Here is a 12,813-nt window from a genome sequence, read left to right as displayed (position 1 = left end):
TTTACATGTGTAATGCTAGTAATGACAAAGGAGTTGCTTCTGATTTCCAATATTCCAACTTAATTTCACAACTGAAAAACCCAAGTCATGCCCAGTATTCTACATTGTACACTGGCATCTGCCCAGGACAGCAAGAGATGTTGGAAAACCAGTCATCTGTATTTACTCAAGAATTACTTCACCTGTCTTTAACGGACATCAGTAGATCTCGGTTACCAGTGCACAGCACTGCAGGCCATGCTGGGAGCAGCAGAGCTGAAGCAGGTTCATCCCAGCTCAGGTGTCTGCATTCTCAGCTGCGTGGTGACCCAAGGCTGCGAGCAGTTGGGTAGTTACAACAGGCTTGGAGGGAAATGCTGAAAGCTTTAAATAGCCTTGTGCAGTCATTGTTACTTTGAGATTATTTATTACATTGGCTTTCAGACCTTGGTGCAGGTGAGAGCTGCAGTTGACAGGTGGGATGAGGATGCAGGATATTGGCTTCCTGTCGTTTGTACGGAGCTTTAGCTTATGAATTGCGTATCTGACAGAAAGCAAAAGAACATGATCAGAATGACAAGGTTCAAAGCTAACACTTGAGTAACATGAGCAAGGATGTACCTGCTCTTAAAACATGAACTTCAGCAAATGCTCATTTTAATTTGTCAGACTATTTCAGTAAAGCTGTGTTCCCACAGGACCTTTGAGCTGCTTTGCTAAAGACAATAGGATTTTTTGGTATGGAGGCAGACTTCTAACAGCTGAATTTAGTGACAACACTAATTCAAGTGATGAAAAAAAAGAGAAATTAAAATTACACTTGCATTTCTTGTTCATATGTATGACCCTTGTGCTGTAGTTGCAAGGCGAAGATGCTAGTGATGGTCAAATATTGGAATTTATTGTTCATGTCACCTCTTAATTTGTCACTGTGAGCACATTTTCTTGGGAACGAGATATCTGCACTTGCAAGAAGCTTTAAACAATTAATGGCACAAGTGTAAAACAATTTATTAATATTAACCCTGAAAATTCTAGGCTCATTTAGATCCCTGTACCCTTTTTCTGAATCAGTCGTGATCAGTAATGAGTTTAACAAAATTGTCTCCCTTGTCTCTTAAGTGCAATGTGACATTCCAGTCAGCTGTTCAGGAAAGAGGTTTTACAGGATTGTGCTTTGAGTTGTTGCTTCTCCAGCAACACTGGAGTTGCCTCACGGCTGCCTGTTTCTGTTCTCCTTTTCGTTTCCCTCAGGGGCAGGCGCACTGCCTGTCTTGCTGTTTAGTAAGAAGTAACTTCCTCAAACATTCAGAAATAGCAAGAATCTGCCTTAAACATGAATTTTGAGAAGGGGCATGAGCAAACTGGCACTGCTTCGTCCCTAGTATTTGCCTTGTGTTACTTCTGCTACACAGAAGATGGAAAATACTAATTTTTCCTAATTAAGGCTACAAGCTGAGTTCAACAAGGCCCATATGGAAAGCAGTTGAGAGAAATCCCACTTGTTTCACGTGTTTTATGTGTGCAACTGTTTCATGTGACAACTAACAATTAGCAGATTCTTTCCTTAAAATATACTCTGTGCTTTTGTGGTTTAGAGGTGCTGCAAAGACAACCAAAACAATGAGGTTTCATTGAAACAGTGGAATGTGAGAACCGTGAATAGAAGAACAAAACACTTTCATACAAAAAGTTCATTAAAAAGTACTTATTTAATGAAATGAACTTTTATACTTAAATTTCATTCTAGATTTGTAATATGTTTCTATTAGTCTGTATTGGGAGGAACTTGTCCAACATGACGTGAAGCAGAAAGGAAACATTTCACTCTGCACATTCTCATTTGTCATAGATACGTGTGAATCCTGCAAGGCTTTGTACTGTAAGACAAACTATAAATCATGCTTATGCATGACATGAGGTGCATCAGCTGTGGCCTGCTGAGTTTGGGAATAGCAGACTTCTAGGACAACGAGTCACAGTGCACAAATACACATTATGTTACTACAGCAGAATTTTAAACAAAAACAAGTCCTCTCTGGACTGTTTTCCTAATACTGAGTGCATTAAAATGGAAGATGTCTTTACAGTCGTTATCAAGAGAATGAAAATTGATCAGCCTAGTTTCCTATTTTTCCCCTGCCTTGTGCCATGACCCATTCTTGTTCTGGATCCAAGGTCTCTTCCAGTGCTTCTCTCTTCCTCTGCTGCCCACGCAAAGAGCTTGGATTGCTCAGACCTGACCCAGTGTGAGCACAGGGCAGCGCTGGGAGTGGCAGGGCAGCAATGCAGCGTGGGGGGGGATAAGGAGGAAAGCTGTCTGCTGTCAGCTGTCTTCTTATTTCTGCTTTTTGTGAAATCGTTATCCTTCTAAGTCCTGACCAGGGTACAACAAGAAGATAGGAAGCAGAACCTACTTTTGTTGCCTGTTCATCAGTTTCAGCTCTTCAGCAGTCTCAGTGATCTGCAGTTGGTTGTTGTTTCAGTAATCCCTGATAGTTTCAGAGAGATGGAAACCAACGGTGGACCACAGTAGATTTCTGCTCTTGATTGCAATGGAGGGGTGACTGCGATCATTTTGCAGTGTCCCAGGAATGATTTTCAGTGTGCCTGGGTCGTCCTTCCAAGATCTAAGAAAGCTGACCCCCATGCTTCCACATATCCTGGGAGGATAGTTTCTACAGAGATTGAAGGTGTTGCAGATGAAAAGGGTTATACTGTGGGGTCCCTGAAAGCTCCTTATACTGTGGGGTCCCTGAAAGCTCCTTGTGGAAAATGCCAAGGGTCAGACCCATTGAATTTATATATGAGTTCTGTAGAGTGTGAAGAGGTTGGAGCAGCTGGAGAGAATTTGTCTCAGTAACTTTGTAGGTGGCCAAACAAGCCTTTGCCCTTTCAATTACTTCCTCTTTTATAACAAAATATCTTGGAATATAAATAAGGTATAGACACGGCAAGTTTTTTAATATTCATCCACCACCACCTTCTCTCTTTTGACATAACTTTTGTCACGTCTTGGTCCAAATAACTCTGATTATCCAGCTAAATCAGTAGGTCTAATGAAAGATCATGGCTCTCCCTTCCCCCAAAAGAGTTGCACACTACTTGTGTAATAGATCTTGGAGTCTGTGTCGCCAGGTGATATGGGCTAGTGCTAGTACAGATAAGCTTAGTCCCTAATGAAACAAGTAGCACAAAAAATCACTGAAGAAGTTTGGGAAATGCTGACCTGAATGTTAGAATAATATCTCTGGGAAAAGGGTTGCATTTTCCAAGGAGGAAGTGGTTTGGAAGAAGGTGGTGTTGCCATGTGAACAGGGCATGCGGCATTATCTTCGTGAGCTGCTGTTTAAAAGCTTGTGGTTTTCATACTGTTTATTTGAGTGACTGTGTTGCAAAAGATTCTTCTTGCACTTTAGTAGGTATTGAAAAATGGGGAGCAAACTTGTTCTGCATCCACTAAGTTTTGATAATTTGAGGGCACTTGCATTTTGTACAGTAGACTACTAAATTTGTAAGACCAAAATCTCTTGTAACTGTCTTATTACTGGAGAGACTGCTGTCCATGCATATCAAGGCAAATCAGAGGCTGTAGGAGATTTGAAAGACTATCTACAAAGTTGACTGTCTGTTTCCCTTCTAGGTATTTCATCCTTCTTCATCTCTCTGCTTCTATGCCTTTTTTTGTTTGTTTGTTTTGTTTGATTTTCCTCTATTTTTTTCTCCTTTTCTTGTGCTCACATCAAGTGATCTTTTCAGACAAGCATCACAGAAAAGCTGTTTCTTAGATTAACACAGTCTCCACTTTTTTATTGAATGGCTCCTAACAGCAAATGTGATTTTCACTTCTGTATACAACTCTCTATTATTAGACCCTTCATACTGGAACTAATGTGCAGGTAACTGTTAGTCACCAGTGGAACTGCAAATTGTGTTGGTTAATTGATGATTTCAGTTGGGTTCATTGTCTTCAAACATGTTTGTGATTAAAGCAAGGAGAATCACTGTCTGACTTACCATTAGCAAATGACTGACTCTGGAATGCTCTAGAAAACTCTAGGTGCCACCTTTATAGTTCAGAGGCCTCCTTACTAATGCTCAGCTATCACACCCAACACTGAAGTGGGAATGCAGCAGCTATTCCTCCTGTCAGCAGTCATTGTGCTGAGCACTTCATCTCAGACACTTCCCTCACTGCTGCCAAGCTGCTGAGCACTACAGTTCCTGGCTGGATTATTGGCAGGGTGGACTGGCTGGTCCTTACAAAATAACTCTTCTGCCACTGGCACATGTGTCCTGTTCCCTTGAGGCAGGAATCTATTCTTCAGACTTAGTCTCCACAAACTCCTCTGAGTTCTCCATATCTAGCTGGAATCTAGCCAAGATCTTCTTCCTATTTAGCAAAACTAGGGGAGCAATGTGGTTACGGTCCCTGAAATTTGTTCAAAAGCAGGTTAAAAATCCAGGGCTAAAAACAAGTGTAGGGTCTCTGTGACTCATTAATTAATTAATGTCTTTTTACTGGTGCCTGTCCTGTAAAGTGTGAATGGCTGATGAGTGACAGAGAGAAGGCATTCCATAAGCTGTAAGGTTGGTTCAGTAACGTTGCTTCTTAAGAGGTTGTAAGCTGCTGCTGATCACAGCAGGCAAAAGGGAAAAAGCAAAATCTGAATATGCACTAGCTGACATGGACCTTGCTCAGGAATAGTTAATCTTTTAAAGGCTTTTTTTATTATCAAGCTGTAACAAAGCTGTTTTGTGCCCTAAATAAAGACATTACCGACTTCCCCTCACTCTCTCAGGTGGGTAAGAGAAGTTCTTTCATCCTTGTTCACTGCACTCCCCAGGGCTCACTTCTTTGTATGGGAGGCAAGTTAGAAACCACCGGCAAGACCAGAGAGGAGAGCCCTCTTCCCTTCTTTGCAGAGGTTATGTAGTTTATTGCAGCAGGTTCTGTCCTCACTGGCTGCCCTTCAGTCTCTCCTGCAGGTATTTCCATCTCTGCTGATGCCTGTGGATAGGAAAATTCTCTGCTCTCAGTTCAGAAGTTCCTTTTAGCCAATAGTTGCTAAACCAGTGGAGTCTTGAGATGGAAATCCCATGCAATGTTCTTTTCTAAACACTTCCCACTGAATCAAATAGGTTTGTGGGTGTGTTCAGTGCAAATGCAAGTAGGTCCTCCCAACTTCCAGTAGCCAGAGTTATACTTTTCAGGCTGATATTCAGATCACTGTCAATTTGTATCTGGCCTGGAGCTTTTTATTGATTTGGCTGTTAAAGCCAGAGTTGTGCAGAGCTGAGAGAAGGGGAAACCTGACCTAAGTGGAAAGTTCCAGCATTGCTTTGTCTGTTTTTAACCAGCTGAAATAAAGTGAACAGGACAGCGTATCGCTGGCACTGTCTGGTGAATTCCACTTCCCTTCCCTGCATATTGAGGCTGTTGGACTTGGCCCTAGCCACAGCTCATGGCTCTGAGGTGCCTCAGCTCCAGCAGTGTGACAGTCCCTTCCACACTGCCTCGGGGCACAACAGCTGCATCCTGGAGACACAGGAAACCTTCAGAGGAGCAAATGGACCCTGCTGTAGTCTATTGCTAGTAGATAATTAAATAGATAATTAAAGCTAAAAGCTTCAACAAAGGGAAGACATTTATTTTCTTCCCTTTGAGGAAAGCAAAGCCCAACAGCGTTGTAGGAAATGTGTTTGATAGTGCCTGCGTGCAGCCTGGACATCTGTGGTGGGGAGTTTGTGATTGTTTACCTTCTTTCAGTCTTAAAGGTAATCAGGAACACTGTGTTGATGGGAAGGTAGAGGAAATAAAAGAGTGAAATCAAACTATTGTCAAACTTTTGAACGTAAATCTTCTTTCATCTCTGCAGGCATTTCTTCACCGGATCCGACAGAATGCAGTGGACAAAGCTGAGAAGTACATAACAGAGGAGAATGTTAAGGTATTTCTTCTGTCTTCTTTGTTTTTTGGTAGGGAAAGTGATATGCAATGAAAGGCTAGATTCAGGGATAAGAATATCAAATATTCTCTTGTCATATTGATGCTTATTATTAAGTTGGTTCCCTAAGGAAAGGAGCTCATGTTGACAGTTTATCTGTCAATATGTTTGCCCATTCTCATAGCAGTCATCTTCCAGTAATTTTTCATCTCACTGGCTAATTTTAGTAAAATTTGACAATAGTGTAGTGTTGTCAGAGATGCTAACTTTTGGCAAGATTTGTGAAAGGCTGAGTAGAGTACAGAGGGGACATTTCAATGTCTTTGAGAGGATAGGCAGGGAGTCCACAGCCCTTATCTGTTTTGTTTGACAGTATTCAGTTAGCCAATCTGCATCTGCTGTTTTCTACTAATAGAAATTTAGTAGGGCTTATGAGAAGGAGGCAGGAATTTTCCTTTGTGTTCTTGTGGAAAGGAATTTGGGTTCTTGTGGGAGGGCTTGCCCTGTAGCCCTGAGGGAGCAGGGCAGGCACAGGAGGTATCACACCCACAGTGCTGCTGCAGCTGGCGTGTTTCCTGTGCCAGCCTTGTACCAGCTGAGCAGGGTTCCAGCCCTGCCTTGGCTGTCAGCTCTTCAGGCCAGCAATGTGTGCTGTTGACTGGCTGGCATCAGGAGTGGCTGGGAGCAAGACTGCTGACAGCTCAACCTCTTGCTGTGTTCAAATCTGGAAATATCCCAAAAACTCACCGTCCAGCATCTGGAGTAAGTTCAGGGGTGACTGAAGAAAAAGTAGACAAGTGATTAGTGACAGTAGATCATGTGTACATGGAAGTGTGCAAAAACTAAGCTCTGAATGAAAGTAAACGTACACAACTCTTTGTCAATGTTGATGTTGATGAAAATTATTTTCCTATCATTATTCATATAATCAAAATGAATATTAATTATGACTGCCACACAATCAGATGCAGTGCCTACAAATCCTGTACAGCAGAATTTGTATTTGAAGTTTCTTGACACTCCTCTGGGGCAGTGCCACTTTATTTTTGGATCATTCTTGAAATGCCTGGGGAGTCTTTTCGAGGCCACTGTGAGACCTCATTTATTACAATACCCAGCTTTCAATAAGAGAGCTTCTCTTCAGTAATAAAAGGCTTATGCCTATTCCTGGTGAAACAGAATCACAAGGCACAGTTTTCATGTGTCCATGGTTTCCAGAGTCAATATCGTCTCCTCCTTCCACCCTCCATCTCCCGCTATACCAAAATAATTTGTGTTTCCTGCAGTTGAAAGATGCTTGGTTTTTATTTCCTGCTCCTTTCTCCCACCTCACAGGTAGAGCCAGGCAAGGCAAGGTGGTGTTGGGACTTCTCATAACCTGCCTGCTGATGTTATGTGTCTTGAGTCACCAGAGAGCTGTGAGACAGCTGACCGTAGATGAGGCTATAAAAGTGGTTTGGCAGCTTATGTGAGGAGAAGCCTGTCTTTACTCTTTCTTCACATGGCAGAAATGCCTAGAGGAAAATACAGGATGTTCAGGCAGTCACTCGCCTCTGAGCGAAAGGAGAAGGTGCTTTTTAAGATAAGTTGGGTTATTGGTCCCAGTATCACTTTGCAGATTTCTCCTAGAGCTGGTGCTAAGCACCAGAGATTTCAGTAATCTTTAGCCACTGTAGCCCTCTCCAGAAAGGCCACATTGAGTCCTGTGCCAGGCCCAGATTTCACAAGTGCACCAGTGACTAACAGCTGCAGCAACATTATATAAAATTGGTTTGAATTAATTCACTGCCTCATGTGGGAATAACTCTCCTGATGTGTTAGTGTTATGCTATGCTCACAGCAGGACCTGCTGTCACTTCGCTGATAGAGCAGTTTGAAGGCAGTACAACTGCTGGTAACTGGATTTGGTACAGGAGCATGTGCAGTCAAGGTCTGTCTGCTGCCTTGATTTTCAAGTGACTCTTTCCTCCAAGTTCTGCTGCAAGCAGAGCTTTACTGATCACCTCAAAATTCATTAGCTTGCACAGATATTCTTTGGATCAGAAACCACCCCTGATGACTGCGCCTGAAGGATAAAATCATCCCTGACAGATGTTTTTCCTCTTGCTGGTTAATCCCCTTCTGGCAAAGCAATGCAGGCAAGGGCTCCTGCATCATCACACCACTTTCAACCATATGACAGAACACTTGCAGGCTCCACTTAAATTAGCACAGGAAGTTTTTAGGGATCAGTGAAAGGATCCTGGCTCCCTGGCCTTTTTTTTGGGTTCAGAGCCAGTCAGTGCAAATTCAGTGTGTTGGAATCTTTCAGTTTCTTGAGAGCTAGAAAGGAGCTCTGAGGCACAGGTGGGCATTAATGATGGTGCACAACACCGAATCTCAGAATTCCTGAAGCAAAGACAAGGAAGATGCAACAGGCTCCACTCTGGACATGCAGTCAGCTTGAAGGAGGAGTTTGAGAGGGATACTCTGCCCATCCTTGTGAATAACAGAAGTATAGAGTTGAACCTGGCTACCTGCAGAGGGGAAGGCCTTGAATTCCTGATCTTGTCTACCCCTGCTAAACCAGAGAGAAACTGGGTTTAAACCAGGAATTGAGGTTTCAGTCCTAGCTTTAACAATTAGATTTAATTTACAGATTATTGTTTCTCTGAATTGCTGCCATATCACCAGCCATCAGGCCGACTCAGTGCTACATCTAGTAAATAAATTCCGCTGCACGAAGTTGAAGAGTTTAGTGTTACGGTAAGGCATTTTGGGACGTGTTTGGAGATGTTAGGCATGATCACTTCCCACAGCAAAGAAGATGAAGGCTGGCTCTGCCAGACTGCATACTTTAGGGTCTGCCCGCTCACTGAGCCAGATCTGGCAGGCTTCTTCCAATGTGAAAGCTTGAAGCTTGTTTGACTGCACTTCAGGTCTTCTCTTTGCAAGTGACATAGTTAAAGCAAAGTGATAGAAACATTGTCTGCTACATGTATGTCACTGCAGGCTCCAGGATTTACTCTGCCCGTTTAGCCTTCCCTACAATGGCTGCCAGTACTGATGGCTGTCACCTCATGTTGGGACTTCTACCCCTCTCTAGGTAGCATTCCATCTTCTACACGTGGATTCACACTTTCTTCTCATATTTTGTATGAAATGAAAATGAAAATGAAGATTTATAATGTACTTATAGCGTCTTTCACCCTGGCGCTTTATTCCCCTTAGCACATGTATATTCTAATCACCGGTTGAACCTTGTTGAATGAGGTTGAACGAGACCTCTTCCCCTCTAAATGTGCCTTTGGATGTCACTGAGGTCAGTGAAAGAGAACTCTAAATGCTGCTCTTGAGGTTTGTGAGAAACATACTATTCTGTACTCTGGGCAGTAAAAGGCTGGATTCCATACAGCTGATTTTGTCTCCTATTTACAGGAGCACCCTTGTGTGTGATACCTTCAAGTCCATTTCTTCCAGAAAGAGATTTCTAATGCATGGGAAGGAAAGGAAAAACTACTCCCTACTTCTGTCTCCTGCAAAATGAGTTTGGCCTTGTGGTTCCATTTACCTGGCTGTTCTCATAGGAAATATTCTCAAGACTTACAAGAGGTTGCTTGCATTTATCATGCTCAGGGGTCTGCAAAGATAACCTTAATTTGCAGCATATGCTTCAGTAGCAATAAAGATTTTTATAGGAGGCTTGAAAAGGGCAAATACAGTGTAATTCATTCTTTACAAGCCCCTGTCTGGGCTTTGGATCCTATCATGGTAAGTCTAGAGCTCCACACTATTTTGGCATTACTATTTAGCAAAAACTCTGAGATATATTAAAAACGAGCAATGTTTTTCTCCTTATATTTCAGATCTTATTTTCTAACATTGAAGACATTCTTGGTGTTCACAAGGAGTTCCTGGCTGCTCTGGAATTTTGTTTGCAACCAGAACCCCAGTCTCAGCATGAACTGGGAAATGTTTTCTTAAAATTTGTAAGTACAATGACTTAAGGCTATCTGAAAATACAGTTTCCTGTCATAAGCTTTCCAGCCCCTTAGCAAGCCCTAATCTCTAAGGCTTGCAGCAATACTATGACAATGTCTGTCTTGTAGGAAAGTTGTAGGTAGGGTGGGAAAAAAAAGTGAATGAGGTTAGAACAATGGACACCACATCAAACTGAGCTAAACAACAATGTATTTTTAGAAACACTTCCCTTTCCTGTTGAATTTTTTTCCTTTTTTTCTCACCCATCAAAAAAGCAGCACAATCTCAAGCACCACAGAAACAGTGCTCCTGCAGGTATTTGCTTGGTGTGGCAGGCAGGGGTGTGTGATGTGTGTGCTCCCTGCTCTGCAGCCCTTGCAGCCGGTGCTGCGGGCCCTGGCGGGGCTGGGCAGCTTTCCTCACAGCACGTGCTCTTGCCATTTCACCCAGGGAAATGGTGGGCAGCACTCGCTTGCTGTCGTTTTGGGCAGAGTTCTGTTGCTGCAATATGCTCAGAAGTGCTGGAACGCCCTCAGTGGTGCTTTTTCATTACCATCAAATCACGGTGAGTCCCGTGGGGAGCTTGCAGTGAGGAAGTGACATAAGGCCCTGAATCTTCAGTGTATTGGTGTATCTGCTGTTGTGATCACCTGGCAAGGTTGTTCCTGGTCCTGGTTACAAATCCAGTACTTGTCAGCAGCCAGATGTTAGCACAGGTGCTTTTCTTTAGAAACTCGCTGTTAAAAATACTTAAAAATTTGGTGAATAGCTTGAGAATTCTTGAAGCACTGTTTTATCCAGACACTGCATTTTTTTAGTGGAGCGTGTTTTCTGTAAGCTTCTGTGTATCTATATCCTTGTAGTGATCCCCAGATTCACCATGTGGAATTCCATCAGACTGCAGTGCTTGGGTCCTCTCCATGAGATCTGTGTATCCTTAATGTCCTCTAGTCTACATAGACCTGACTCTTCCTCATCTGTCTTGGCTTAGAGGAGCCGTACTCAGCAAGGGTCCACCAGCCTTCACAAACAGAACACTGCTTTTATAGAATCATGGAATCATCAAGGTTGGAAAAGACCTTTAGGACCATCCAGTCCCACATCAACCCAGCACCACTACCATGTTCACCATTAAACCATGTGCTCAAGTGTCACACTGACACCTTTTTTGAGTACATCAAGGGATGGTAGTTGTTATGAGCCCAATATTGTCCCAAGGACCTCTAGTTCAGAAAGATTCAAGTCTTGAGTAACCCCTAAAGCAAGGAGGCAGATTTTGCAAGAATTCCAAAAAAGAAATTATTGCACATTGTCTTTTTGAAGTATTTTAAGAGATGATGAAATGTGCTTGCTTGGATATTCAGGTGCGAAAAATTGTTTTCCTTCAGAAGACCAACATTGTCTGCCCTACTGTACTCCATGTGAGTGATCAGAAATTCACTGTCTGATGTTAGGTGCTTGAGTTTATTCTAGAGCTGCGGTTCAGCGTGACTGTAACAGATGGTAAAGAACATCCTTGAATTCTTTCCAAATCCAGTGTACAGCCTTAAACAAAAACAGCATGTGGGATGTGTCTCTAATGTCAGAGAGGGCATGTGTGCTGTCCGTGGAGTGACCACACCTCGTGAGCACAGGCTCACTTTTGCAGGGCAGGAAAGGGTGTGACTGTGTGTGGAGCAGAAGGGCAGAGAATTGTCAGATCCTTTGTTTCTGATACTGCCTTGTTGTTAGAGGTTTGGGGGTGTAATAGCTAGAAACTTGTTCTAGGGAAACGTGTATTACGCTCATTTTTTGGAGTGATGTTGCATGAGTGGTCAGTTTTGCTGTCTAAGTCATCAGGGATATTGTTTTGTTGAGAATTGTGTCTTCGGTTCAGGTTTTTGATGTTGACAGGGTTAGTTTCAGCCTGCTTTGAAACAAGAAAATGCCATGCCTTGTTAAAAATATGTCCAAATAAAATGTTGCCGCTTTCCAAATACCCTATTTGCTTTTTTCTACTTAAAACTGTTTTCAAATTTGCACTAATTTGTGGGCAGTACTAATGGATCCAGTATAACTTATTTGGAGACTAAACTATTGGTTGAAGACTTATTTTAACCAAACTGAGAATAGTACAGACTTACTTCTGTCACTAAAACAGAAGGGCTAGCTGTGTATCCAGCAGATTTGCTGAGTAAGGAAGTGCCATTTTATCTGGTCACATCTCTCACCATAATTGCACTTTAACCTAGAGCAACTGCAGGTTCAGAATTCCTGGGCTAACATCTGTAATTATGTAACTGATAATTTCCTCACCAGGCTATGGGAGAGCCCAGGACTGAGTATCACTCAGAGAGGAAATGAAACACTTCAGACAAGGAGTAATTTTGAGCATAGTTCTCATATTTGTGGGTCACCGGCGTGGGGTACAGCTGGGAAAGACTTGAGGAAAGCACTCTGGTGTGTGTATAATTATTGTACTGTCCTGGGCTTTTGCAAAAGGATTTGATCATGATCTAAATATAGCCTCCCAAACTCCAGGCACTTAAAGCTGCAGTCAGAAACCTGAGCAGTGAAATTTTGTGAGCACTGATGTAATGGATGATCTTATGTTAATGGCTGCTGGTTTTAGTTTCAAGCATGGTGCTTGTGTGCATCCAGGGAGTTAAGGAGAGGTGAGAGGAGAGAATGTGGGGAAAACTATCTGTTTTACTCTGTAACTCTCCTGTTTTTTATAGTTGACAACAATCCTATTGCCTTTTATGTTATTGTGCTGTGGGCCCAGGCCTGCCTTTTCCTGCATCTGTTGGTCAGAAGCTTTTGTTTCTTTGCAGCTTCCTAGTATTGCACCCTAGTAGCAACCTGAACAGCTGCCAATGAGGTATAGAAATCCTCACCATTTGCATTCCAGCTCTTTGCGCCATGCCCTTTGTGCCTGTTGTTTTAT

General features: G+C 42.6%; 1 protein-coding gene across 2 annotated transcripts in view; it reads left to right on the top strand.

Annotated features, from left to right (window-relative positions):
* Nucleotides 1–12,813, top strand: part of PREX1 (phosphatidylinositol-3,4,5-trisphosphate dependent Rac exchange factor 1) — a 120,336-nt gene that overhangs the window by 44,675 nt on the left and 62,848 nt on the right. For both annotated transcript variants that reach the window (XM_040079861.1, XM_040079862.2), the window contains exons 2-3: nucleotides 5,859–5,930; nucleotides 9,773–9,895. In XM_040079861.1, coding sequence (XP_039935795.1) covers nucleotides 5,859–5,930; nucleotides 9,773–9,895 — 195 coding nt within the window. The remainder of the gene's footprint in view (nucleotides 1–5,858; nucleotides 5,931–9,772; nucleotides 9,896–12,813) is intronic.

This window comes from Hirundo rustica, chromosome 16, assembly GCF_015227805.2.
Source record: "Hirundo rustica isolate bHirRus1 chromosome 16, bHirRus1.pri.v3, whole genome shotgun sequence".
NCBI classification, from domain to species: Eukaryota; Metazoa; Chordata; class Aves; order Passeriformes; family Hirundinidae; genus Hirundo; species Hirundo rustica.
Note: the sequence above shows the minus strand (reverse complement) of the source record. Positions and strands in the feature narration are given on the sequence as shown.